At 40.2% G+C, this 27,990-nt stretch overlaps 1 protein-coding gene across 6 annotated transcripts; it reads left to right on the forward strand.

Moving 5' to 3' along the window:
• The first annotated feature begins 2,805 nt into the window (after positions 1–2,805).
• Positions 2,806–27,605, forward strand: raver1 (ribonucleoprotein, PTB-binding 1). Of its 6 annotated transcripts, none has more exons than XM_076883307.1 (16): positions 2,806–3,194; positions 4,112–4,178; positions 5,269–5,738; positions 7,845–8,036; positions 8,266–8,386; positions 8,472–8,575; positions 8,705–8,776; positions 9,193–9,271; positions 9,509–9,711; positions 9,853–9,934; positions 10,077–10,207; positions 10,422–10,493; positions 10,605–10,739; positions 10,995–11,057; positions 11,157–11,286; positions 27,475–27,605. In XM_076883307.1, the coding sequence occupies exons 1-16, from the start codon at positions 2,871–2,873 to the stop codon at positions 27,477–27,479; spliced, it is 2,250 nt and encodes a 749-aa protein (XP_076739422.1). In that variant the 5' UTR covers positions 2,806–2,870; the 3' UTR covers positions 27,480–27,605. The 6 variants fall into 6 exon arrangements, with proteins under 6 accessions (XP_076739422.1, XP_076739420.1, XP_004552202.2 ...); XM_076883305.1 differs by lacking the exon at positions 27,475–27,605 and adding an exon at positions 15,060–15,531; XM_004552145.2 differs by lacking the exons at positions 8,705–8,776; positions 27,475–27,605 and adding an exon at positions 15,060–15,531 and having other exon boundaries at positions 9,190–9,271.
• Positions 27,606–27,990: the final 385 nt, after the last annotated feature.

Here is a 27,990-nt window from a genome sequence, read left to right on the forward strand (position 1 = left end):
CATCTCTGGCAGCTTTCAGCTCACATTATAGCACTGACTCAGCTCTCAGAAAATTTTTAATGACATACCACCTGATTTTTGATTGAGTCTTAATAGCCTGATGTTATTGCTTCTTGGTGCCGCACAGGAGACTTCTACATATGCTGGAAAATTGTTTCTGTCTAGCCAAAACAGGGCCCACATGGCTTGGATCACACTAAAGTGGGGATGTGTAGATAGTCTATCCAATTATGAATCTGAAAGGACCTCCTCTGAATCACTGATGATGTAATTTTAACTGGACAGATGAAAACCATAGCTAAATCATAATTCTGGCATTTAAATCATAGCTGAAGTTGGACACTGTTACATTTAGAAAAGCCCATTCATGCTTTTTGTCTTGCAGTAAAGCAGTGATAATTACTGACCTCCACGATAAGACCATGAGACATTAAACATATGCAGTTGACAAAGCTGTTGCTACTGACAAACCCCAAGATGAGAGTATTACTTAGATTCTTAGATCATAGTACTTGCTTTCAGCTGAATATGCACTTTAACTCAGGGTCATATCATAGTGTTAGATCTGCAGGAACTGGTCAACTTGTGGTTTACAGAGTTCAGACTAAACATGGTGAAATGTCTTTTAGCCTTTATGCTTCTCACTGCTAAAATTCTGCAAGTTTCACTCTGAGCTTTGCTCCAACTGAGGCCACAGCTTTAAAGTAATGATGACACTTTTACTCATGCTATAAGTTCTGATTTACACTCGCTTTTATTGAACTGGTGTGGAGTTATTTTATTTCACTTTCTTGTGCTTTGCATTTAAATAGGGTTATATTCTTTTAATTTGCATTTTATTATTATTATGCTGTTTTTATATGGTCTGTTGTTTCATTGCATTGTGCAAATCACTTTTAACTGCCTTTATGTACGACATATACAATACAAATAAAAATTTGCCTCGCATTGCCTAAAGCGTAGAACTGAAAAAGAACAATCTGCCAAATTCAGCATTTATTTATATTCAGCAGGTGTTCGTGTTTCTGTTCTGCATACGCTTTGAGTAAGACGCATACAGCAAGTGGAAGCTGAAGCACGAGCTCCAAGACATCTGTCCTGCCACAGTTATGTGTATTACAAACTGTCAGCATCAGACGTGTCTGCTTAAATGGGAGCTTTCCCTGCTGAGAGCTCTCAACATGTATTTGAAGGAAAGTACTGCAAGGACTGCAGACTAATGGAGAATGAGGAATCTACCATGAGGCATGTCTAGTACTAAGCATTAGTCCAGAGTGATACCACCACCAGCTGAGTCACCAAATGCTTAACCCTTGTGTGGTGTTCGTATTTTTGTTACTCAGCCAGTGTTCATGGGTCTGGTGGACCCGCTAGAGTTTTGGCTTTCCAAATTAACACTATCAAACAATTTTATGTTAAATTACTCAACAGATGTTTACTTCATCCCAATTACAAGACATATGAACAGCAAACATGGTTAATTTTTTCCCTTTACCTTTGTTAGATCACATTTATGAATTAATGTGCTTCTCGTTTTTCTTTTATATAAAATGTTATAAATAAATCAGTTATAATCAAGTGGAGTGAGTGGAAAGACACAACACATTTACACGTGAAAAAATAATTAATTGTTTAATTTTTCTTTTGAAAAAAACTGAACACGGGTCTCACAGACCCGAACACCATACAAGGGTTAAATACTACTGCTGTTCCCCTTGGGAACATAGAAAAATGCTGAATAGTGAAGCATATTGTTCTGACTCATAATCTTGGAGAGAAACTCCACTGCTGACTTCTGGACATGACATGATTGGTCCTTCTGGTGCTTGTCTGGACTGTGAAGCCCCCTGGAGGCACAGGCATTTTTCGTAGCCAAATGAAACTGATTCCCTTTATCCATCATTACAGTGTTGGATATATTCTCAGCTGACGCAGCCTATACTAGAGACCAAATTCAAATTACCAAAACAAAACCTGTATCTTCTTCTCTATATCTACTGCGAAAAAATGCTGTTTTCCTATACACTCTCTGCATAGCTAAAAAGGGCTTTATGAATGCTTTGTTCGTGGTAGAAAAGTCTGAATAAATTACCATGTGTCAAAAATTAACTGCTGAGTTTTTAAAGAGTGGTATTCATAAAATAATACATAATCAATCAACATGCTAACAATAGCCTATTACGAAGATAATGGAATTTAAGTAAACAAACCAACCACAATGATTTCCAAGAATAAAACGTTACGGATTTTTATGTTTTGTTTGAATTTTTAATGCTTTTGTTTTCAGTTTTGTTATATTTCAGTTTCCAGTGTGGATTTGTTTGTCTCAGTTCAGCTTTTGTTGTTTCAAGTGTCAAGTTTGACTTTTTATTTATTTCAGTATTAGTTTTTGTTTCCCTTTTTTTATTTGTTATTTGAGACACTTTGTAAAGCCAAGTAGCTCACAATCATGTGGACATATTCTCAAGCCTCCTTGCTTTATGAACTGGTAGTTCTAACAAAAATGAGCATATTTAAATTATAAACCATATTTCACTAGTTTATCTTTCAGACATATTTTGTTGGGATATTTTTGAGAAAATGTACATGCATAAATTAGACTCTTAAATTGTCTGTTGTCTTTTAAAAATCTAGATATTTAATACTACATTTTAATTAGATTAATTACCAAAAAACATCCATTATGCACCTCATGCTGAGGAGCAGGGACACTCGTTGCTCCGCCCCCACCCTTCCGATTTACGTTGTAGTCATGGAGAATGCGTTCCCTTGTCGTCCAATCAGAAGCAGCGCTGGGGCCATGTGTGTATTGTTTAAACTGCTCAAATCAGCCAGAGTTTTCAGACCGAAAAAACTTCCAGCACCGAGTCATGGCGGCCACAGTGTCAGTTAATACAGCTGCCAAAGATGAAAACACAGACTCGGGAAACAGTTTGGCTTCTCGTCCACTTAATGAAAAATACGACCCCGCCGTGGACCAAGAAAACTGGATTCCCGGGGATCGCCGGTACCCCGAACTCGTGCAGAACGAAGAGGACGCGACGCCCGGACGCGAGTGTCAGCGAAAGGTCGACGAGGACTTGACATCACTGAACCCCGAAGAGATAGAGAGCCGCTTGGAGAGAACTCGACGGGAGTTTTACAACAGGAGGAAAATTATTATAAAAAACTTGCCCTCTGACGTTAGCAATCAGGTATGAGTAGAAAGTTTTAGGGGGTGAGGGTTTAATTGTTGGTTGGTTGATTGATTGATGCTACCCTGTGGCTAACGCTAGCCTAGCTCCGTTATACCTGCCATGCTATCAATGTTAGCTTCACAGGCATTTAACTTATTAGCTTCACCTTTTATTTAGTTTTCTGTGTACTACATCTGCTAGTGGTTTAAAAGTCAAAACGCACAGATTATTGGTAATTAAAAACGATGCAAACAGTTCTATAACTGGTTTGAGTTTGTTTGTTAACTAACATGGCTCGCGTTTACTGACAAGTGGTCAAATAATCAATCATGGTCATTTGTGGCCTGTGTGACCCACCAGGCCGCTTTGCATTCGTGGTTGAATTTTACCATTTGGCCCGCCGAGCCAAACTGTGGTTCATAACCGGTTTATGCGGGTTACATATGCAGTGAAGGTGGGTCATAAGTCCATTTGTTATTAACTCTGTCTGTAATTAACTCTTGATGCTACTTTTTTTTTTTCTTTTTTGGAACGTGCCTGACTCATGGGGAGCGGTGGGCCTGCGGGCGGTACCATTGTTCACAGAGGGGGGGCTGGGGCAGTAGTGGGAGTTCGAGATGTGAGTTTCTCTATAACAAAAGGTGGAAGGCGTGGGGACAAAACGTTTCAGAAAATGCTAGGCAGCATCGCCATTTGTGTGAATAGGCAAAAGCTGGGCAGAACAATTTTTCCTACAACAATGAGGGAGTCATTCACCTCTCATCCCCCCCCCCCCAGCAGGTGCACTGATCCCCCACCCCCCAGTGTATATCAACGAGCTAATTGGCTGAGAGGGGGTTGATTGAAATCTTCAATTAACCAACGACCTCCTAAAGTCAAATGTTATTTACACATTTAAACATCTGCAGTTAATCATTGTCTCTTTCTTTTTACAGGAGGTCCATGAGCTCTTGGGCAGCTATGATCTGAAGTACTGCTTTGTTGACAAGTACAAAGGCACAGGTAGGTCTAACTGCTCAACCATGTTGGACTGAGCAAGGCAATTTGGCAAGTTTGGCGTCTGCAAGTTGGAGGAGGTGGGGATCAGGATGGATCTGCTCTATTACGCCCCTTTAAAATTTAATCTGACAGTGAACTCTGTAGCAAACAAAAGTAAATCGGGCTCTCCAGATTTGGAGCATGCTTAGTTAATGACTTTCAATGGACATACTGAACATGAAAAGGGGTTCGGGAGAAAGCAGCCAGACCTCAATTAAAGACTTTGTTTTCACGGTGTGCCTTCTCTTGCACTTATCATTATCACACAGTTGCAGATCTCTCTTTTTGGCGACTGTTGATGCTCGCTTGTCGTGGTGTCACGTTACATTGTCAGTTCAAGTGCGATAAGATCGATGGGCTCTCTGTGTATCTGTGTATGCGTTACCTCACATGCCCCTCGGTGTGATCTGCCATCTTGTCCAGCTAGAGTTGCTTGTTTTTAAATGTATAAAATGTAAAATATCAGATTAGAATATAAATAATTAAATATCTATGCATTCTTGCAGTAATATTTCACTAGAAAATGGGTGATGATCATGATAATAGGCCAGAAAATTGTGTGAGGCAGATGGTATTTTCAGGGTATGCCTGGTATCCAGCAAGCTGATATGGAAGAAAACCAGTGACATTTAGATGGCGCTTTTTTTTTTTTTTTTTAACAATATAGAGTTGGCTGCCAAACTAACTACTTTTATTTTTTATTTTCCTCCCCTTCTCATGGCTTTCAGACAAAACTGGAAAACTTTTTCACGCCTTCTTTCTTTTTCATAACATGGGTAACAAGATGTTGATTTCATTCTTGCTGGACTGACAGGCATTGTAGTTTAAACAAGGGGTAAAGTTACACCAACACAAAGGATTCTGTGTGCTGATATTGTGCCACCAGAACTGTTTTAACAGCCTTGCTAGAGGCAAAAACGTCACAGGCAGGGTTTGCTCCCTGACACCTGCTGAGTACAAATAAATCTGACTTTATGCCACCTGAACAATGTCATTCCCTTGCCTTACACCAATTTGTTTCTCTCTTCTGTTTCCTTTCCCGTGTTACTCAAAGCATTTGTGACCCTACTTAATGGTGAACAAGCACAAAGTGCCATCAAAGAGTTCCACCAGCATGTGTTGCGGGACCGGGAGATCTCTGTGCAGCTGCAGCCGACAGATGCTCTGCTGTGCATCGCCAACCTGCCCCGCGCATTCACGCAGCAGCAGTTTGAGGAACTGGTGCGCCCCTTCGGCAACCTGGAGCGTTGCTTCCTGGTGTACAGTGCCACCTCGGGGCATTCCAAGGGCTACGGTTTTGTGGAGTACATGAAGAAGGACTCTGCGGCCAGGGCCAAATCGGAGCTCCTGGGGAAGCAGCTGGGCTCCCGTATGCTTTACGTCCACTGGACTGAGGTGGGCTCCCTCACATATCCACTGCTGCACTCCAAATGCCTGTGCGTGGACCGCCTGCCTCAGAGCCTGCTGACAGCCCAAGACCTCCGCAGTGCCCTGGCTGACACCCACACGCCAGTTTTCTGCCAGGTCAGATTTTTACTGCACACAAGCCCAATACTTCAAGTGAATGATTTCAGAAGTCTACAGCATACTGATTGCACACAGCAGCGATCATTAACTTTTTTGTCATTTCTTTGTGTGGCTATTGTTTTATACAGCAAATGCCCACATTAATAAAAGTTGAGTGCTTTAAAAGCTGCTAAAATCCATCACAAAGTTGTAAAATTGTCCCTGAAGGTGTGCAAAATGACTGCACTACTGAGTCACTGTGAAACTGCAATCCATATTTGATCTTTCACCTTTACCCCAGTTTTCCTGTGGCCACTCAAAGTTACTATAGCAATAGCAACTGTTGGTTTCTATGGTGATGACCACCTGACACCCCCAGGTGGTGTCATTCAGCAGGTTTTTTCTGGAATGGGAGAGAGCTGTGTCCTTTTGAGCAGGACACAGTCGTAGTTTTCTGTTGTTTCCAGACTGAACAGTCATAATAATTAGGAGCCATATGATGGTTTTAATAGGAAACTGTGATATCACTGCAGCTTTATCAAATTCATAAAACCAGACGGTTGCATCATGGTAAGAGCAGAGTACCACTAAAAACAACACAAAGCCATATATAGTGGTTGATGTGGTGATTAAAGGGCCTTAAAAGGTAAAACAGATTTTGATCTGGGACTTTAGAGGTGCAAATTTCAGTGGGTTATTTGAAATTTGCCAAACCATAAATGAAAGCAAAGGGTGCTGACAAATAGTAGCATTCCTAATCAAAATTCACTGAGTGAAGTGACCCATAAGTATCCAGGTGGCAGCCGTAGTAAGTGCTTTTTGAAGAGTCTTAGTACTCCAAAAATTTCCAGAGTGCTTCCTTCTTATGTCTTTTCTTGCCACCTTTTAGAATAGGATACACTGAAACTTCCTTTATGAAAAGAAAGGAGGCAACACCATCCCCCAATGAGAACTTTGATGAAAACAATCAACAGGAGTGTCACCTGGTGCAGATACTATAAAATGTTAATTAGAAAAGGGTTTTCCATTTCGTGTCATATCGTGCTAATTTGTTCCTAACTAAGAGACTCTTAAACCAGCAGGTGAACTACAAACATCACACTGCTATGATAAAACTCGCGTATATAGATTTTAAAAAGGCTATATAAATCAGGATTGAGGGTCATGTTAAAATAATAATCGTGAGCTGTGTAGAAGCTTCACCCCAATTCAGTTTGTGTTGCTTCTATTTTTCTTTATCAATTCACCTTGATCTTTCCTTGACCTAATGATATTTTCCATCCAGGCCTGGGGAAATTATGTAGATTGTTTCAGCTCAGCAGCAGCCTGAGACACAATTTTGGTGCTGTAGCCATCTTGACAGTTATTTGAAGCTCCTATCTTAATGAATGGGGAAAGATCCATAACTTTTGGTTGAGTGCTCACCAGGTGTATATATAAAATTGCTGCTTTTTTTTTTTTTTTCATTATTATTTATATGAACATGTTCAAGATTTGCCATTCTAATTCACTGCATGGAAACAGTTGGACACGCAATCTTGACGTTTTTGCTACAATAACAAACAAAACAGAGTAGCGATATCTGCCACTACATGGTTGCATGTTTAGCATGTAGCACTTCTCATGTAAATCTGAGCTCAGAATTCACCAAATGCTGCGATGGGTGTTTTGTGAAGCAAGTCTTGCCCCTCGGTAGTGGCCTCCAACACCACCAGGCAGTTATTTATTTATTTTTAAACAAGTGAGTTTCAGCGGTCACCAGGATGTAAAAGTTGCATATGTAGAGTCACCACTGCAACCTCGAACATTTAAATTCTGTCAACTTTTCCTGATAATTAGGTTTTAAAGAGCTTATACTACTGTTGCAGAATTCTGAGTGAGTGCTGTTTCTCTCTGTGGTAATCCTGAGTTTTTATTAACTATAAATTCCATGAGATTTTTTTTTTCTCCATCTTTCTCCAAATTTGTGCTAAAATATGTGAACACTGAGGGTGTAAGTGAAAACCACTTGGCTTCCACTCTCTGTGTGTGTGTGCATCTTATTCATTGGCTGCAGGGTTTTTTGGGTTTTTTGTTTTTCTCTATATGCTTGAAAAATTGCTGCCTCAATTTTTCTCTCCACAGTTGGCTCAGGGACAAGATGGAAGTTTCCGGCGTTTTGCAGTGCTGGAGTTTGCCACTGCAGAGATGGCCGAGGAAGCACAGCGACTCACAGATGGCAGACTGCTGGGTGGGACACATATCAGGGTGTCCTTCTGTGCCCCGGGTCCTCCTGGAAGAAGCATGTTGGCTGCTCTGATTGCTGCACAAACCATGGTACTGTATTCCAATCTACAGTCTTTGCTTGAGCCCTTAAGGCATAACATTGCTGCCTTTGAGTTCGTGCTGTAGTTAAAATTACGTTACTGGACACGACTTGGAAGCATTGCCGTTATATAACTCTCACAGAGGAGCTGGCTCATCACGTGATTTCAGATTAATGGAAAAAATTTTGGTTATTTGTTGGTCTTGTTCTGAGTCTTTGCTTTGTTTCCTTCCTCTCAAGGCTGTAAACAGGGGTAAAGGACTCCTCCCTGATCCGACAGCCATGCAGATACTCACAGGCCTCAGCAACCCTGCCGCCCTCAAGATGCTGCTCAACCCACTGACACAGGGACATAAACAAGGTGAGGAGCCGTGAGCTGCTTTTAATCTGTTTTATTGCTATTATTCGTTCTCCTGCGGTGGATCTTAATCTTTGTCTATGCGCAGGCCTCCTTGGTGCGGCCCCCGCCATACCGCCACTGCTTGCCAACCCCGCTCTCACGGCCGCCCTGCTCCAGCTGCTCCTTCAGAACCAGGCCAAGGCTCAGCAGGTACCGCTGCCTTTTCCATCTTTGCTCCGTCATGTTCTTCCCTGCTTTTGCTTCCTGCCCGTTTTTGATTCATCCTCTCCTACTCACAGACTTTGTTCCCCACTCTGTTCTGTCCCTCTTTACCATTAGCAAGCCCTTCTGGGAAATCCTCTTCTGTGGGCTCAGGTGCTACACAATAAAGAAAACCCTCTAGTGCCTTGTGTGAGTGATAACGGTTTTTATGGTTGGCCATCAGTGTGTGTGTGAGTTGGAGCTGAAGTTAGATGGATTCTGGCCCTTTCTTCTTTTTATGTGAATGCTGATAGAAAACCTATTGCCTGGGTGGGTAAGCTCTTGCTAGGAAAGTGAGGGTTTTTTTTTTTTTTTTTTTTTGTGCGTGTATGTGTGGAGTGTTCCTTCGAGTGGTGCTGAGTAATGCGGTAGATGTACTATTATGCTGTATGCCAGAATTGTAAAGGTACATCCTGTAAGGACATAATTGCATATACAGTAAGTAAACTTGCTGAATGCATGTGTTAAGTTTAGTTACCTTGATGTTGCAGTGTGGCTGAGTGACCCTGTTGTGACTGAACTTTTTTTCTTCTTCTTTTTTTTTTTTTTTCCCTCTTGGTCAGCAGCCGGGACTTATTGGGGAGAATCCTCTGGCCTCTCTGCCTGTCCAGCAGGGAGTCCATCTGCTCGGAGACCTGCCCCAAGGTTTGGCATCAGTCCACTCCAGCCGTGGCTCCTTCAGCCACAGACTGCATGTCTGCTTTTGATGATAAACATCTGCATTGCCATTAGCCTGTCCATCAGGCGTCTTACTCCTTACATTACTTATGTTACCCAAATTAAAACAGAATGCATATCTAATTTCCTCTGAAAAGCTTGAAGGAGAAGATTAAAAATGAAATGTGTGATTGTCATTTACGCTGAAGTCTCTAATCACCATAGGTGGTATTGTCCCTGGACTGGCTCTTCAGACAGATCCTCTACCCCCCTTGAAGCCAATGCCACGTGGCAGAACTCTTTCAAGGGATCAGGAGTCCCCCACGTCGGCTTGTCCCTTCCCCCAGACCTCCTCTCCGACCCTGCCGGGGATCTCTATACCCCTGCTGGGTGGCATGATCGGGGCAGATGGCCTCACAGCACAAGGGGTGAGTTCCCAAGTAATTGCCTTTTTAAAATGCCTTCAGTCCTTCAACTGCCTTTTTTTCCCCTCTTCATTCTCATTCCTCATTCTGTGCAGGAAATGTAAAAATAAGCCATCTTTTTTTTCTTTTTAAACTTCATGTCAGGTTTCCATACTAGGAGATCCTGCAAAAGATGCAAACCTTCCCCAGAGTCCCTTCCTCAATGTCAGCAACGCGTTTTCCTCAGGTGAGGTGCTGCTTTTTTGCTGTGCTCGCATGAGCGGTAAAGATTTTATCTACTTTTACAGTCTGTTCTTGTTTGCTGCTTCAACTGAGAGATGATGTTGGATGCATCAAGGATATATTTGTATACCGTGCATCTCCTCCAGGAGGAAGCTGCAGACCTCACCCTTACAGAAGGCGGCCTACACTGAGTAACGTGTCCAACCAGAGCATGCAACCGAATTACAACCTGCGTTACCAGGATTCCTACAGCCCTGAGTACCCCCCACTCCATCGGGTAACTATGAATCATTGCTGCTCAGACTCCTGATTATTTTTTTTTTAAATGTGTATTTCTGCATCGATGGGTTGTGTGTTTTTTTTTGTTTTTCCTTGTCTTCCTTACTGCTCTAGTCATTGTGACCTGTTGAATTTACTGTATAGCGCTTGGCTGCTCATTTAGTGGTTTTATGACACAATCTGGTCCGATGCCATCTGGTGTCTTTCCTCAGGATCCCCTTGCCCACTTGTATGAACAGCAGGAGAATCTTGATGCCGGGGCCTTGGCAGGATTCGGTCAGCAGGTAGTGCTTTGTCAACTGTTTCAAAGCTGACTTGAGGACATTTGTAGTGTCAGTAAATTAAATGCACGCCTCCCTGTAGTAACATAGCTGTGAACTTGTCTGTCTCTGCAGGCCTCTCATTGCGCTGAATACAGTGAGCGGTTCCCCCCCTACAGTTACCCTCCAAGCCCACCTCTGTCCTCATATTTCAGCTCAGGGTCTGAGAGCTCCTGTAATGGGAGCCTTCCCACCCCCAAGCTCAACAGGGTAAGCAAAAGCTTTGCATTGATTTTTTTTTTTTTTTTTTTTTTTTTTTTTTTTTTTTTGATATATATATGAAGGATTGATTATTTGTCAGTGCAAGAATACTGAGGATAGCACTAGAAGGATTAAAATAAATAAATAAAATAAAAATAAAATAGTGGAGGGCTAGGTGCCAAGAATAAGTCTGTGTTCAATAATTAATGTTGCACTGTGAGCGCTTGAGTTGAAGTCAAATGATGAGTGGTTGTTTGTCTTTAGGCTGTGGGAATGCCTCCTGTGAGCCACACCAACTACCCTGCAGGTGTGGAGAATGTTATGAAGGTAATTTATAGGCTTCAATGTTATTGTTTCATATTTTTCTTTTTGAAGTTTCTGTTTTGATTTTAACCCCACCCCCTCCTCTTTTTCTTGTAATTATAGACTCCCATCGGTAGCCAAAAGCGCACGTTCTCCCGGCTGATCCCGTCTCCCGAGCCGAGCCCTGAAGGCGGTTATGTGGGCCAGCACTCCCAAGGCCTCGGCGGTCACTACGCAGACTCCTATCTTAAGCGTAAGCGTATATTCTGAGTACAGCTGTAACGAGTAGCCATTCAGCAGCCAGGATGGAGTAGCATCTCCTCTCCCATATTCTCCAATGGACTCAGTAATTTTGGTGGTCCTCGGATTTATTGTCCCATATGCACGTGTGAGTGACCTCTGGAGGCTGCAGAGTAGTGCAGCCTGTTTGTCACTCTGTGGAAAAACCTTCAAAATTTTTTTTTTTTTTTTTTTTTTTGTATATATGATTTTACTGTGTTTTGTACATTTCAGTTTTAAATTTTTATTTGCCTGAACTTCCTGTTGAAAACCTTGTAAATTAAGGAGAAAAAGTGGTTCATTAGTAAATGCAATCTTTTTTTTTTTTTTTTTTTTTTTTTTTTTTATTATTTTATTTTTTTTGGAATTCCTGTGAGTGAGGTATATCAGCAGATCTGCAGTTTGGCCAGTTTCAATGGTAACTAGCGGCTGCTTTTAAAAAAATAAAAGTGATTTAACATCTCACCAAAGTGACGCTGTCCACAGTTTCAGGCAAAGGGACTTGCATAGTGTAAGAACAAGCTTTGAAGGCTCTTACTTTGTGGGAGAAAAGAAAAAAAAAAAAAGCCTACCGTATTCCATGTAAAAAGTTCATGAGTTTGTATAATGAGATGGTGTTATGGTGTCTTGTTTTCCCCCTTCCTACCACACGGTTGTAAATTTTGCTTTATAACATTTCTGGTTTCAAACATTTCCTAATTGTTAACCTGCAGCTTTCCATCCACCAGTGATGGTTGTGTGGTGTTATGAGGCGAAGCTTTTTACAAACCTGGGATGTTTCCTGAGCCTGAACTTTTCCACGTTGTTTTGTCTTTCTAACCACACCCTCCAGCCTGTTCATGGAGTCTGTTCTCTACACTGGTTGTTGAGTGATGCACTTGGAGGGCACCGGTCATGTGTTCTCACCTGTATAAAAATGCCATCTCAAGTCCCCCTCTCACTCATGTATGTCCAGGAGTCGACGTATTTTCTGTGTTTATGTGAGTTCTGTGTTGCCATGTTTACATTTTTGAATGTTTTATAAAACCGTGAACGCTGCCCCACCCCTTGAAGGGTGCGGGCAGGTGCAGATAGCGCTGCATGCCATCTCTCCAGCTGCCAGCAGATCGTGCATGAATACAGGAGCGGTTCGGTGTTCTCAGTGAGGGGCTCAACTGTGAGTTGAACCGGCTTCTCCCGACGAGCACACGGCAGCTGGAACGATGGACAGCCTCTGTTTAGTTTTCAGATGATATTGGGGGTTCAGTATGTCTTTGGAGATACTGCTGGAAGCTTGTGGCAGGTGATTGGTCAGTGACATGATTGTCCTTGTATTATTTTTATTTAATTTTTTTTTTTTTTTTAAAAAGAATAATTATCTGGTTGACGGTTTGATTGTGAAAACCCATTACCTCTGACTTCTGCTAGGAAATGCAGCTACACTTGAGTCTTAACTGTGTTTTCTGTGATCTCATCCTGCCCTGTGTTGGCTTCCATCTACATTTACAATTTGTGTTTATTTGCTGTGTAAATAGTTAAAGATTCCCCTCCTCCCTTTTCTTGAGTCTAAAAACATTTGTTTTCCTTAATGACACCTGCCTCTGGTTCTGGTGTTTTTTGAATATTTGCTGCTCGTTTTTTTTTTTTTTTTTCTTTTTTTTGGAAGTGAAGAGTGGCAACACAGCAGACTGCTCATGTTGTGTATGGACCAAGAGATGCAGCTGTACTGTATGATCATCACTTATTTTGATTGGATTTTTTTTTTTTTTTAACTGCTGTCCTCTCATCTGTACCACCATGATTGTCTCTGTATGCGTGTGTGTGTGTGTGATGTGCGCAAGTAAATGTTATTTAAACTCACCACTTTCTCTGAACTCTTTTTGAATTGTGTCTAAATGTGAAGCCTTACTTGGATCGAATGGCTGTCTGTTTTGCTCTTACATTTAACCTCATAGGCTAGACCTCAATTAGTTCAACTTCAGCGTCTTAATGTGGCTGTCATTCACAGCTTACTTTTAGAGCTTTTTTTTTTTTTTTTTTTTTTTTTTTATAAATGAAACTTCTACCCTATAATCCAGAAATCTTGATTATAGAATGCACCTGATAATTGTTGTGTAGAGGCTGTTAATATAAATTTACTATTAGAATACGATTTTTATTTAGGCTTTCATAAACAGACGTGTCACCTAAGAAATCTTGGGGCTTTTGCTGAATATTGAAAATTTTGAAAAGAGGTACAGCATTTGGTGACAAGAGGGACAGCAAAGATGGGTTTTTAAAATGAGTTCTTCCCCCATGAGGTATTTGGGCTTTCTTACTGTTTGCGTTAGTTGTACTAGAAGGTCAAAGGTGCCCCACGGACATCTAATACATCCATCTGTCACCCAAACGCATACGCTCAGCTCCCGTATGGTAAGAGACTCCTGACAGGACTATCTTCAAACACCTGTGGGCAGTTATTTTCTCATCTTAAAGCCATAAAAAGTGCATGTGTAGAAACGACCAGTCAAATTTCATAAAAATGATGACCTAAAAGGAGTCTCTAAGAAAAGCTTCTCCCCCTTGGAAGTTTTTCTTCTACAGTTGTTGGACTGTTCCTTAGATTTCAGTTCTGGAGCTGCGGTTGAATAGTCCAAAAATGACGACGTGCCTCTTTCGCCTCATGCTTTTTTTTTTCTTTTTTTTTTTTTCCTCCCCTCTCTCTCCCCTCAAGCTCAGTGAAAAATATCACAAGGTCAAGGAAAGGTGTGAAGACAATTTAAGGACTCAAGAAAAGGGAAGCATTGTGTGCAGAGAGGTTCAATTCAATTTTATTTATATAGCGCCAAATCACAACAAAAGGCGCTTCAAGGTCATCTAAACCTCTGATTAAAAATGTTGTTATAAAGGTTGGAATTTAACAAGAAACAAAACTCTCATCAATCAAATCAACCTCTTCTGATAAGTTTTTGTATTTCATTTTGAAATTTAAAAAAAAAAAAAAAAAAAAAAAAAACTTTTGGAAAAAAGTTTTGAATTCAGTTTAGTTTCATTATTTCCAGACAAGATTTTATTTCAGTTTAGTTTTTGTTAGACTTTTTGAAAGCGGTTGACTGAGCTTTGTAGATATCCAGAGTCTAAATAAACACGTCTATTAATGACTCATCAGGCAAGTTGTCACCAAACTAACAGATATTAAAACTAACAATCTTTCCTCTACATTTCTATTTTATTTTGGTTTTTTAAATACAAAAAATTGTTTCTTCAGAAGTCTACTTTAAAAAAGAAAAAATGCAACAAATATAAGTAATGCAAAGTGAATCATGGCAAACCTTAAACACATTGACGTGTTAAATAATCTGGATTCAGAGTTTCTATAAATCTACATTCTTCATCAAAACAAGGAGATTTTATTACAGCGGCGTGATGTTCAGAGTCATTGACACTTCAGAACACATCAGCAGGTCATTCACACGAAATGGAAAATAGAAATCCACATTTGCACCCTTGTGATGGCTGCACCTGCAGACACGCAGCTAACAAATCGGTAACCCCATGAGCCAACACTTACAATTACTCTAAAATTGCTGTGTAATTCCATAAATATCACACACAGACACATAAATCAACAAAATTCTCTAGTTTGCATGTCATGGCAAGATTTATTTGGCACTGTTGAAGTACATTGTGCGCAATACAAATACGTAGATTTAGTTCAGTTTCATATGTTCAGCTCTGTTAAATTCTCTTATTTTATTCATTATTAATTTCTTTCTCTGGTTTTGCCAGTGCTGGAGCGTCCGTTTGGCTGCTGAGGCCTGCTGGCATCACGGGGAGCAAAAGATGTGCTCTTGAAGGCAGCTTTACATACAGGAAGTGCCAACTGGGCCATGCCAAACACTGCTCATAGTCAGAGGCATGATTAAGTCATTCATCTTAAATATGTTGTCTGTTTTAACTCCCGAGTTAGTATTTGGTTATGTTTGGATTTGGTTATTATTCATTTAAAGTAATTATTAAACTGACTATTGGTTTTGTTTCTTCAATATTAAATCATTTGTTAGTATTTGCTCCCTCTTGTGTGTAAAACTGGTTTGATAAGCCAGTAGTTTAGTCCCTTTTGTCAGCTTAGTTTTTGGATCTGTTGAGTGGTTAGGTTTCTTTTCCTGTTGACTTTATTATTTTAGTTCTGTTCAAAAGGGCCCGGTAGTATTAGATGACTTTTGTATAACTTATTCTTTGCATTTTTGGATCATTAAAACCCGTTTTTTCTCAAAATTGTCCTCATGCGTAACTGTCTCAGGCCCTCACAGTCATGTTGCCAGGTTTGTTGATCATTTTCATGGATGGTGCATTGCTGTGAATTGGATGGTCTAGTTATTCTTTCATAAAGAACGGTCCACTATATCCTGTTAAGTGGAGTGAATAAGCTTTCTTTTGTATTTAGAGAATTCAACTAGCTCTTATTATGACTGTTATGCAGATACTTCCGTGTCACTTCACTCTGGAACGCTCCTAAGCTAAACTATTTGACTGCACTCCAGCATTGTTTGAGTGCCCTTTCTCTCTTGAGCTGCGGACACACTGAAAGTGATTCACGGCGACCATAGAAAGTCCATCATATTTGGCAACTTCAAGCAACTACGTGCAAAATAACTGCTGGTGACGTCAACTGAGCAGGACCTACTGTAAACTTTCAGGCAAGTGACTAAAGAGACTAAAGTGAAGAACACTACTAAGTTTATTTGTTAGAGGGTCACCTAGGCGACCGGAGTTTGGAATGTCCACAAGTTTACAGCTATCAGCTTAAAAGCGATGAGCGAATCGCTGCCAGTGTGCACGCAGCTTTATGGTTTATTCATGCCAAACACAGCATTAAGAGACACATGCCAAAGCAAAATTGTATTTCGCGCCACTTGATTGCATACGGTGTCTATGCAAAAAGTCATATTGACACTAGGAACTATATTTGCATGAGTAACCTGAGGTCATCACGAGTGAACATAATCATCCGGTAAAATTGCAGAACAAGACATAAGTAACCGAGTGGTGTCAGTTGCCAGTCTTATTGAAGTATTATTGAATTTAACATGATTATCCTCCTTTATAATAATGGATTGGATTTATATAGCACTTTTCAAGGCACCCAAAGCGCTTAACAATACCACTATTGTTAAGCACTCTCACATTCATACACTGGTGGAGGCAGCTACAGTTGTAGCCACAGCTGCCCTGGGGCAGACTGACAGAAGCGAGGCTGCCATATCGCGCCATCGGCCCCTCTGGCCAACACCAGTAGGCAAGTAGGGTAAAGTGTCTTGCCCAAGGACACAACGACCAGGACAGAGAGCCCAGGGATCGAACCGGCGACCTTCCGGTTACAGATGCGATTCCCAACCCCCTGAGCCACGGTCACCTCATACGGTCGCCTTTATATCCGTTTCTCAGTCAGATCCACCTCTCTATCGTCATATCCAATTCCAAAATGGCAAGATAGCGACAGCTTGAGCCTTCATAAACATACCTCACTAACCAATGGGTGACATCACATTGGCTATGTCCAACTTCTATTTACAGTCTGAGTTTGCCAGTGAATTAGATTAGTTCAGAGTTAGAAATTTAACATTTTGACTTTGACATATGAGCATTTACATTACTAAAAATCTCATAAGCCAACTTACATGCCCGAGATAAAAGGTTAAGAACTCCTTCACAGTTCTAAGCAGCATGAATTGACATACTGGTTATATTTCATCCCAGTTATATTTAAGTAATGAACCAGAACCTAGAAGTGCGTCGTTTCAATCAGCAGTGATTACACACACAGCCAGCTGATGTTTTGCTTCATTGGCTCAGTAATCAACCGTAAAGACTACGTGTCTGCACACAGATTTTGAGGAATGGGTGTGGTAGACAGAAAACCCGGAGCAAACAAAAGGAAACATGCTTCAAAGCATCTGTAAACCTTCAACAAAACCTCTCTTTCTTTGTTGTCTTCTCTCACATGGGAAAAAAACAAGGCTTTTAACCTTAACTCGTATCTTATGATGTATACAATCCTTAATAACTGATAACCAAACCCGCCTCAGCTGTTATCACTGAGGTGCCTTTGCCGTGAATCTCATTTACATCTTGTTAACGGGGAGATACAGGGCCGCTTCTAATGTGCTCTATCAGTGCTGTATTGCTGTGAATGTGACCTGTATGAATGTTAAGCAGGTTGCTGCCAGGAGGATAATTTGTGCTCCCTGGATGGATAATTACTGAACAACAGACAGGTTGTCAAAAACTAAAAACAACTGAAGAAATGTGTCAAACTGAGATCTGATTAGACAGCTTCATACTAAAAGGGGACCTATTATGCTCATTTCCAACACCATAGTCTTATAGTTAAACTCTATTAGATTAGGCTGGCATGAATCACAGTCCAATATAATCCTTATTCATCTCATACTGGGCCTTGGTGCAGCTCCTCTAATTTCATCTGCTGTCTGAAACAAGCTGGTTTAGCACCCTTCAAGCTAAATTTTGTGTGATTGGTTGCTCCTCGCACAGGGGGTTTGAACAGCAGGAAGATGACACATAAAGAAACATCACAGAGAACCAAAAGTAGCAAACCAAAGACAGCCAAATTCAGTGCTTTTTAGCACTCAGGAGTTACCTGTACATACACTGACCTCATTATTTGAAACTCTGGCCATTTTCTAATATGAACATCCAATGCTGTGTAACAATATAGCTCATTGGACACCTTCCTAGTAGCAGTTTGCTTCCCACAGCTGCCTTAATTCCATGCTTTCATGTTTTTTATACCAAATTATGACACTACAGTCCGAGAGTCATCAGACCAGGCAATGCTGTTCCAATCTTCTGTTGTCCTATTATAATGAGTCTATTTAAACTGAAGCCTTGGCTGTAGTTTAACATGTCGTGCATTCAGAGATGCTCTTCTACCTTGGTTATAATGTGTGATTGTTTGAATAACTGTTGCCTTCTTATCAGCTCGAAGCTGCCAGTTATTCTCCCCTAACCTCTGATACCAAACAGGCATTTTCACCAAGCGAGCTGCTGCTGTATATTTTCTCTTTTTCAAACCATTCTCTGTAAACCCTGGAGATGGATGTGCAGGAAAATCCCAGGAGATCAGCAGTTTCTGAAACACTCAGACCTGCCTGTCTGGCTCCGAAAACCATGCTGCATTCAAGGTCACTGAAATCATAGGGCTTTTTTTTGCACAATTTGAACTTCTGTAGGTTGTTTTGACCATGTCTATATGCCCGAATGCACTGAGTTGCTGTCATATGATTGGTTGATTAGATATTTTGTGTGCATGTAACAGACGTCAGGAAAAGCAGGTGATGCATAAAGGAACAACTTGAAATGTCAGATGTGTTTTGTAGGCCCGGTTTTCTCAGAATACTCAGGAAGTGATGGCAGGTCAATATAAATCTTATCAGGCAGAAATGAAAAGCTCGAAGTCGTCCACCTAGTTGATTGGTTGTGTGGTGCTGCAAAAGCCCTTTGCATTGAAGTCCCTCACCCTTCAGACTGAGGTGCTAAGAGGCAAGAGGTAGTTCTTTTTCTCTCAGCAGCCATCAGCATGAAAGGTTTTGATTAGCTGTTTTTCTGGTGGTCCCACTGAGCCTGGAGGAGTGGAGCTGTTGATGGAGCGCTCCTCTGACGGGTAAAAACACAGTTAGCCATAAAACTCTTTTTTTCCCTTTTACCAATGATATTGTTCATGACACTTCCCAGAGAGAGGGGTTTTTTTTTGTAGACATTGGATCTGTCATGGCATGTCACTTAAATAAGACTGAGGAAGAAATACTGCTGTTTTTATCATCAATCTGTAAGGGACAATCGAAATGAGAATATTGTGAAAGAAAGATGGGTAGTTTTCCACCACTATTGTGCTCCCCTCCTCCAGCCTCTGGGTTTATTTCTGCGATATTTATCTGTAATGCTTCTGGCGCCGCTGAATTGCGTTTCTCATACCTGCAGCCAGTCTACCCGGAGTTCTCAGAGGGATCCGCTGAGGCTCAGTGGACGCTGTGTCAGACACATTTAGATTTCTGCCTTTCATATTTCCACCCACACAGCTACCCTGCACAGTTGCTGGTGAATGCTGGTGAATGCTGCTGAAACCTGCAATTTTCCCAAATACATACAAGAAGGAGAGAGAGCTCTGAAGACAGACCAAAAAGCAGCATCATTCCTAACAAAGATGCAAAGATGAAAATAATGAAAAAGTTATATACGACTGCTGTAGAACCAAAAATTTATCTGCTGTCTCATTATATTGCCAGTGTCCATTAAATAAGGGTTTTTCAGTGACTGCATTTAAATGTACATTGTAATCTACTTGTGCATTAAAAAAAATGCATTAAATTCATATTTACAGTGTCTTTTTTTTCCTGCTTTATTCAAGATACCAGCAGCAAAGTGTAATAAAATAGGGTCTGTCACAGGAGCTGTTTATAGCAGGATTAGTCATAGAAAGCAGCCCACTCCCCCCACCCCCCCACAACATTCAGTCTATAAAGCACAAGAACACATCAGTAGACCAGCAGAAAGCGACTAGAACAGGGGGAAACCCATTCAGTTTGAATGCTGCTCGTGCTTATACAGCCAAACAAGATTACCATATAGAAGATGTTTTAAAGTGCAAACACGCATCCTTATCCCCTCTGACATAAGCCCAGGTATTGTTATGCTCTTCATTTTCATCTTCCCCATTCTGTCCTCTATGTAACTCTATATTATCGCAGCACTACACAATTAGATAACCACTTCAGGTTATGGGAAATAAAAGCTGTGTTCCAGTGCTGTGTTATTGTCTAGAAACAACACACTTGATTAAAAAAAAGAAAAAGAACAGTTACTCCAAAACAGAAACGCTTCATTTCTATTTTTCTTGGACTTATAAGTAGTCAGGCTCATTTTTTGGTCCAGAGATACTTCAGATTGCTTTTATTAAACTTCTCCAGTGCATAAAAGTGATTCAGACATTGGTTAAAAACTCATTTATTCAAGAAGTATTGCCTGTCCTCTCTCCTCTCGTTGAATCATATACCATGTCCCGTAACGTGCTCCTCAACATTAATGGCTTACGCTTTTATCTCAAGCACAGCTTTCCTTTATCTTATTTTTTCAAGCCGCCATTAGTCTCTTACATTTTCACACCTGAACTGTGAGATATTGTTAGAACACTGTATCTCTGACCGCTGCCGTCTCCATTTCTCTACAGCCGAAGTGTATTTTTCCATTCAACCCATTAACACCATTGAAATTATTCATCATTTCCTAATTCAAAAGCAGCATGTCTTTAAAGGCTTAATCTAAAATTTAAAACACAGGACTGTTTGACATTTTTTTAACATCTTATAATGACTGACACCAGATAATGACTAGACGCATGCTGCTAGTGTTTACTGGTGCTTTTAAATGCTTATTTTTGGCTACTTAAAAACCATTTTTCTTTCCTGCCCTTATCTTTGTGTGCATGAATAATTTATGTGCTTATAAAAACATAATTTGCACCTTTTCCTTGGTAACCATGAATAATATATTGGACAGCAGTGACCGGGAAAGTGCATTCAAGGAACATGTATGTGTGAAGAATTTTTTTTTCTATGGTAGCGCCACAAGGGGTCACTTTGAGAGAGGGGTCTCTCGGAGGTCACTGACTGGTGATGACTTACTGTCAGGGCATATGTGTAAGGACGTAATGATTCGGTGCCTGTCTGGAGACATCACAGGTAGACAGAGCTCCAGTTTATTTAATCACAGGAGAAAGACTTTGCATAGTTAGCGTGCCTTCTTTACCCGGTAAGCTCTCCTACCAACAGCTAGATCAGTAATTTGCTGGAAAATGACAGAATTTTCTTTTTAGTTTTACGTCTGCACATCACCACAGTGGATTTTAAGAGACTCCCCCATTTTAAGAGACTCCAAATTGAATGGGCAAACCAACATCATTTTAAATTTAAGGACTGTTTTTCAATATTTGGAAATCTTCTGCAAAGATTGCCTGATGTCTAGAACTCAGAAAAGTCACTAAACGCTGTGTTTTTTGCCTTCCTGCTTGTTTGTGGATCTTTCTGCATTCATTTTTGTATTCAATGACTGGAAAGCATATTCTGTTGAACTGAGATTGACTTGTAACAGACTTGTCCACTGAAGAACATCCCATTTCTTTCCTTGAGAAATTCTTGGGTTGCTTTTGCAATATGCTTTGGGGTCATTATCCATTTGCACTGTGAAGCTCTATCCAATCAATTGTGCACCCTTTGTCTGCATCTGAGCAGAGTGTGTAACCAGTTAACAATATGAACCTGAAGCTACAGTTTAAATCAGCGGTCCCCAACCCCTGGGCCACGGACCGTTTGGTACTAGGTGTGAAATTTAAGGTTTTCAGGGGTTATATCGATTTTTATTGTTATTTTTTTAATCGTTTTTATCGTTAACTCAGTTTCCCTGGATATTTTTCCATGTGTTATGAATAGATCTTCTTTTTTTTTGGTACCTGTCCTGGTTTTATTTTGTTGTATTTATCCGCGACACCTTAAAATCTCTACAGTGATTCTATTTTAGAAACATCAACAGGTAGAAACGAGGGCTACAAGCGTGATGGTGTTTGTTACCTGTTCAAATTGAGGGTCTAAGTGCTGGGCTGATGTCATCATACACTCAGATTTACCATCACTCTGGGTCCTGGGTTAGATTTGTGCTAGTATGTTAGCATGCTGTCTGTCCGGATGCTTGCAAAGAGCTGAAGTTGTGTTAGCATAATGCAGTTGTTTCTGTCCTACATGCAGTTTTCACTTCATCATTGCACTCCTGTCCTTTTGAGCAATGCAAAATAACTCCTCAACAGCTCCAACCTTTTCCTTCTGCCACACATGAACTGAAATCAGCTCATTGTAGTGCAAGTGCAAACATGCTTGTGTGATTTGTAGATAACCGAAGAACCTTTTAAGCCCAATAAATGGTATAATTCTTACTGTAATGCAATTACTGAATTTATTACATTACTGGGTTACTGAAAAATGTAATGTCATTACAGTGCATTACACCCAGCACTGCTGACAATGATGTCCCTGCCTCTTCGAGAGTGTTCTTGACTTTGTTAGATGTTGTTAAATTGTTTTTATTGACCATGGAAATATTTCTGTCATTATTAATTTTAGTTGTCTTCTGTTCTGTTTCAGGACTTTTAGCGTTGTTGTTCAGCTGGCCAGTGCCTTCCTGGGGTGGGGGTGGGTGGGGTTCAGTGTATGATGCACTGCCTCACTTACACTGCATCTCATTGGGCTTCATATTTAAAATCAAAATGAAAGCTATAAAATTTTAATTCAACACTTGAACATGGCTCCAGATCTTTTACCGTCTTCATTTACAAAGAAATAACAAGGGAACAAGCTTCACTCAGTCATGAAACTGCTTGCCAGTCAGCTGTCTAATTAATTTAAAGCCTCTAAAAATGGGGGACTGTGTATAAAAATGAAGCTAAACTATGGATGATTTGTAATCATTCATCTACCTGCTTCCTGGGCGTTTGTCTGCCAGTATAAAGCTTTAATTTTGTTTTCCCATGCTATCAAACTCAATTCTGACATCATTACTCTAGTCCAATCATTTTCTTGTTGGACTCACAGGAGCCAACCTGCCTCCAATCTGTGTATTTTAAATCTCAGTGCTCTTCTGGCACCACTAATGTCTAGACTCTGGGCGGATCTTCCCTAACACCGATCGCTGCAGAGATCACATAATGCTGTGATGGATCATCAAAGTCTAATCACCAAATAGCTTAATTGAAATCCGTTTTTCAATAAATCACTTTCATTTTTTTCCCCAATTGATCCTTTGCTGTAATTCCTGAACAATTAATTCAAAAGTTTAGTATAATAACTTAAATTAAAGCTGAAAGTCTGTAGATCAATAACATATTGATTTACAAAAGCCACCTAGAAATACCTCCCAAAATTCAACTTTTTACTCAGCCCCACAAATAAAATTATTCAATAAGACTTTACATTTCTTTTAAACCCAAAAAGAAATGATGCAACATGTAGAAGTGCAACCTTAATGTGACAATAAATACAACATAGCAGAAAAAACTCCCACAGTAATAGAACCAGCAGCTGTTAGATTTTAGTATGAAGTGACTTTGTGATAGTTTAGTGTAACTAGTGCAATGTAAATATGACAGAATTCAACATGGATCATTATGAGATGAAACTGTAAAGTAAATAGCACCGGTTTAAAGTCGTGGTGCATAAACACATCAGAATGTACACCTACTGAAATAAATTAGCAAGTAGATTTATGCTCCGTGACACTCAACACAAAAAGGTTCAGACATTATTCATAGTGCGTGTTAACACAGTCATTGGACTGCATACTAAACTTAAAAGACAGAAACAATGTATTGATCCAATACCAGTGCTGGCATCAATACTGTCGATGTTTGGATCAATTGGCCACCTCTAGCGTCCTCTTCTCTGTCCAAGGTCTTCACGTGGTGAGTTGTGCTACTTTACTTTAACTAGTTTGTTTAGATTATTATATATCAGGCACAAAACTTAACACAGTTTAAGAAGTTTTTTTTTTTAATGTTTTCTCTGTTGTACAGTAAACATTGTCATTATTTTTCTTTTGGTAAATCTTTGCTGAAATGAGGCCTACATGGTAAAAAAAAAATGTCATTATACAGATGCTAATACAGAGAAGAGCTCAATGTCTTTCATTTATTGGGAAAGCAAACTACATATGATTCCAATTGCTACAAACAGAATATCGATTTAGTCAAAGCTGATAAAAACTTTGTTGATGTTGCCCCGAAAGTTAGTTTTCAGAAGGCCCCTCCCCTAGAAGTTACACTCCTACCATTATTTTTTGCTCCTGCAGAATTCCCCCACAGACTTTTGAGTGTATGAGTGCCATATCTCTATCCATCTGTATAATATCTCCGGCAGTTTTGCCAGAATATTAGCTTCACCATTCACACAAGCAGCGGGATAAAATCCAGACCAACTGTGTCAGACATTTAAGTTGACATGCACCTCGGTTGGGTAACTTGCAACTTGCATGTGTGGCAATGTTAAAGTAAACAGCAAATGCTACCCTTCACAGTCCAATTAAAATCTTTTAATCACCCCAAATTTAAAGATGCTGTAATTGCATCCCATCATCCCCTCCATTCACTTTAGAAAAAGAGGAACATTTTCATTGTTGTCCATCCTATTTTAATTATTTTTATTATATTATCCCTCTGTTCAGCACTTTGGCCGACACTTGATGTCTTTTAAATGTGCTATATAAATAAAGATGACTTGACTTGCCTATTAGTTCAAATACTCATACAAAAATGGCATCCTTGTAACATGTACGCAGACTAATGTGGGATACACATGAAGGACTTTCAGCATGGGATGTGGCTTTATTGCTGCAGGCTACTCTCCACAGGTTAGTTAGCTGCAATAGGCTTTTCTGTGTAGGACATCTGTTCATGAGTAAACCTGCTCTCACAAGATTTCCACACCAGTATGAAGCATGGTCTTTCTGACGCTCCAGTCACCACTAAAGAGCCTGAATGTCATTAGCAGGAGCTCTTAGTAGCTCTAAAATCTAGTTATCACGTCATTTGAGGTCTCAGTAGTCCCCAGCTTGTCCCTAAAGTGAGACACTGCCTCTCCTCCCTCACACAGCATTAAATCTTTCCCTCCTTTGCATTCAGCTGGATGGACATTTCAGTCAGATCTCATTGATTCGGAGTGAAAAAAAAACCCGCACTTGCTAAGTGAAAATGAAGTGAGAAGTTTTGTCTTATGCTTCTGCTGCTGCTTTTGTGCACATCTCTCACTTATGAATGACTGTGCTTTTTTTATGTTGTTTAAAGTGCGGAGGATTGTTGCAGCTCTACTCCAACGTTAGCTTTGAATCAGCATGAGCGTGCGAGCCTTTACACAAATGAATGCAGCATGGACAAGAGGACAATCTGCCTCCGCCACTGCACCTCCACAGAAAAAGACAACCTCAAGTTATTTCAGGAATCATTTCAACACTTGGTGTAAATGGCCCGACAGTGTTCTGAAACACTGTTACATATCACTGCAGGTAGACCAGGTCTGAGCTACCTTTCATCCCATTCATGCTGATCTCTTTCTTACACACAACTGCATTCCAGCACGTTCCGCTTGCTTTCCATCAGCCTACATATGTGTAAACACAAACCCAGACACACACATGCAGGCACACGCATATTTGCAGTCAGAGTATTGCTCACTGTCAGAAAAGAGGTGTGAATTAATATTTCATGGCCCTCCGCTGGCAGAAAGTCAATCCATTTCCCAGCATTCCCATATGCTCGATGTGTAGACTCCATGCGGACCAGAGGTCAAACAGACCGAAGATGGTCTTTCTCCTGGACGCACAGGATTCATTGCTTCCTCTAATTGTCCCAAAACCGATAAACTGCCCTCAAGTTCATTTTAAGCACATGCCTACACTGTGCACATGCACCAACATTAAAATCAAAACAGAAGAAATGCATTACGCGCTCTACATTCCCACAGACTGCACAACCAGCCGACGCACTGACTAAATAAGAGTGCATGGCATTTCAATTATTCCTCACAATCTGAATATATATATAACATGGACAGCCATTTGGCGAGGCTGGTCATAATAAATCAGATGGGCGCTAAATGAAGTGTGCAGCTGACGCAAGCAAGAGGAGAATTCTTTTCTCCACGCCACAATGGAGAGCTCCAGGCTGCACTGTGGTCTGTGGTCATCGTGTGATCCAATTTATCCCCCTCTCATGACTTTTTTAAATTTTGAGAACTTAATGATCTGACACAGTAGTTCCATTTTTAGGCTCTTTAGTTTCTTTTTACTTTATTTTGTATTCAAATATTACTGGCGTCTGAAATGTCATTCTCAAGGGATGCAATGAAAATATGCCAGCAACCCAATGAAAAATATAAACTTGGCCATATTTCCATGGAGTGCCTGTCTTTTTCAAAATGTATGTATTTATTTTCTTCTCAGAGCGCTGGACAGATGAAGGTCATGCAGCTAAAGTCCTACGAATGTATTAAAAGTAAAAAGAACTGTGTTTTTCCTTCATATTTGGCCAAGGCCTTCAAGATTAAATTAAAGAGAGTTTCTTTTGTCAGCATGCAGGAATTTAAATCAGGACTCCTGGAGTCCTCTGCGTGCTCATTTGCATTCTGATGAAGCGACTGAATCACACGTTAAATTGTGCTGAAACTTGTTTTTCAGGGAGGAATTCCGAAATGGGTATTTCAACTCGACTGCAAAAATTCTAATTTTATTTTGAAAGGTGTTTCCCAGATAAACAATACTCTAATCTCTGATTCTGATAAACAGTCTGATGTTGATCTTTTCTGAACCCTTCCTGACAAACAACATTTTAATTACCATTTTCCGGCACATGTTTTTTCACATAATATTTCTGGATCCAGTTACAACCAGATCATCCTTCTTTTTTCTTCCTTTTCTACCCCCTATCTATTCATCTTTAAGGACATAGACTACAGCCGATTGTTTTCTTTCAAGGAAACAGCACCGAGTGTACTTTAGTGCAGCTGCCCTTAGAGAAAGCAATCAGTCTTTTATCAGTAATCAGTTTTGAAATACATATCTTGTAGTTTTAGCAGGGAAGACAGAAAGAATAAGATCAGACCTCTAATAAAGGGGTGTGTAAAATACAAAGATGCTATATTAGATATAAGGTCAAAGGATTTTCAATTTGAAGCTCTGCAGGTTGTGAATAATGTAGAAATGTGAGCGCTAGTTTGTGGACTCTGTAGCAAAACTGGCTGAATGATTCATTTTTACACTGCTGACATTTCTTTTGTCCATAAACCCACAATAAAGGCTTATTATCGTATTCAACAGGCGTGCTGCCGAATCTCACAGGTCGCATGTGTTTGACCTGCACATACAGACATACAGTACATATCAATATCAACATTTGCATAAGGCAGACCATCAACAACGTGACATTTTCAGATTTTGCCTGTTTTAAAAGTGCAGGCGGATTCAGTGTAATAGTACTCTTTCATTATTTTTTTTTTTTTACTCAACTGAGAAAACACTTCTAAATTTAGGCCTGCCCTGGCTTTTAAAGTCAGAGACAATGTGATTAATGCTTTTCCATTTTTTTCCCTTTCAGCCTGAACTACTGCCGTGCTTCTGAACGTTCCTTCACGAGGATCTGCAGCTCCAGATTTAACAACTACATTTTTTCCAAATTTGGAAAAATTACTTTGGAAAGGATTTTTATCATCATGCACCAGAGTCAGTGTGTGAAAGCTTTACACATTTGTTCTTCCCACGATCAAGCTAAAGCAAACGGCTTCAGTGGTACTTAATTTGTGATCCAGAGTCAGTCAGGAAATATCCAGGGATTATGATATTCGAGGATTAGTTCTTGAACAAAGGCTACATACTTACTATGGGTGTTAACTATTTAATGCACCATTACATGCTGTATAAAGATAAATCTAATCATATTACTCTGTAGTAGGCTCTACATTTGACTTTTCCTACGTTTTTTTGTTTTATTTTACCGTACTCTTGGTGCTTATTTTGTTGTGTGTTGCCCAGTTTTGGAGATATCAGCAGTAGAGGTGTCACCCTCCTCTTGAATATAACTGATCTATGGTTCTCAGAGGGCCAAACATTATGC

The sequence above is a fragment of the Maylandia zebra genome, linkage group LG4 (genome assembly GCF_041146795.1).
Source record: "Maylandia zebra isolate NMK-2024a linkage group LG4, Mzebra_GT3a, whole genome shotgun sequence".
Classification (NCBI taxonomy): Eukaryota; Metazoa; Chordata; class Actinopteri; order Cichliformes; family Cichlidae; genus Maylandia; species Maylandia zebra.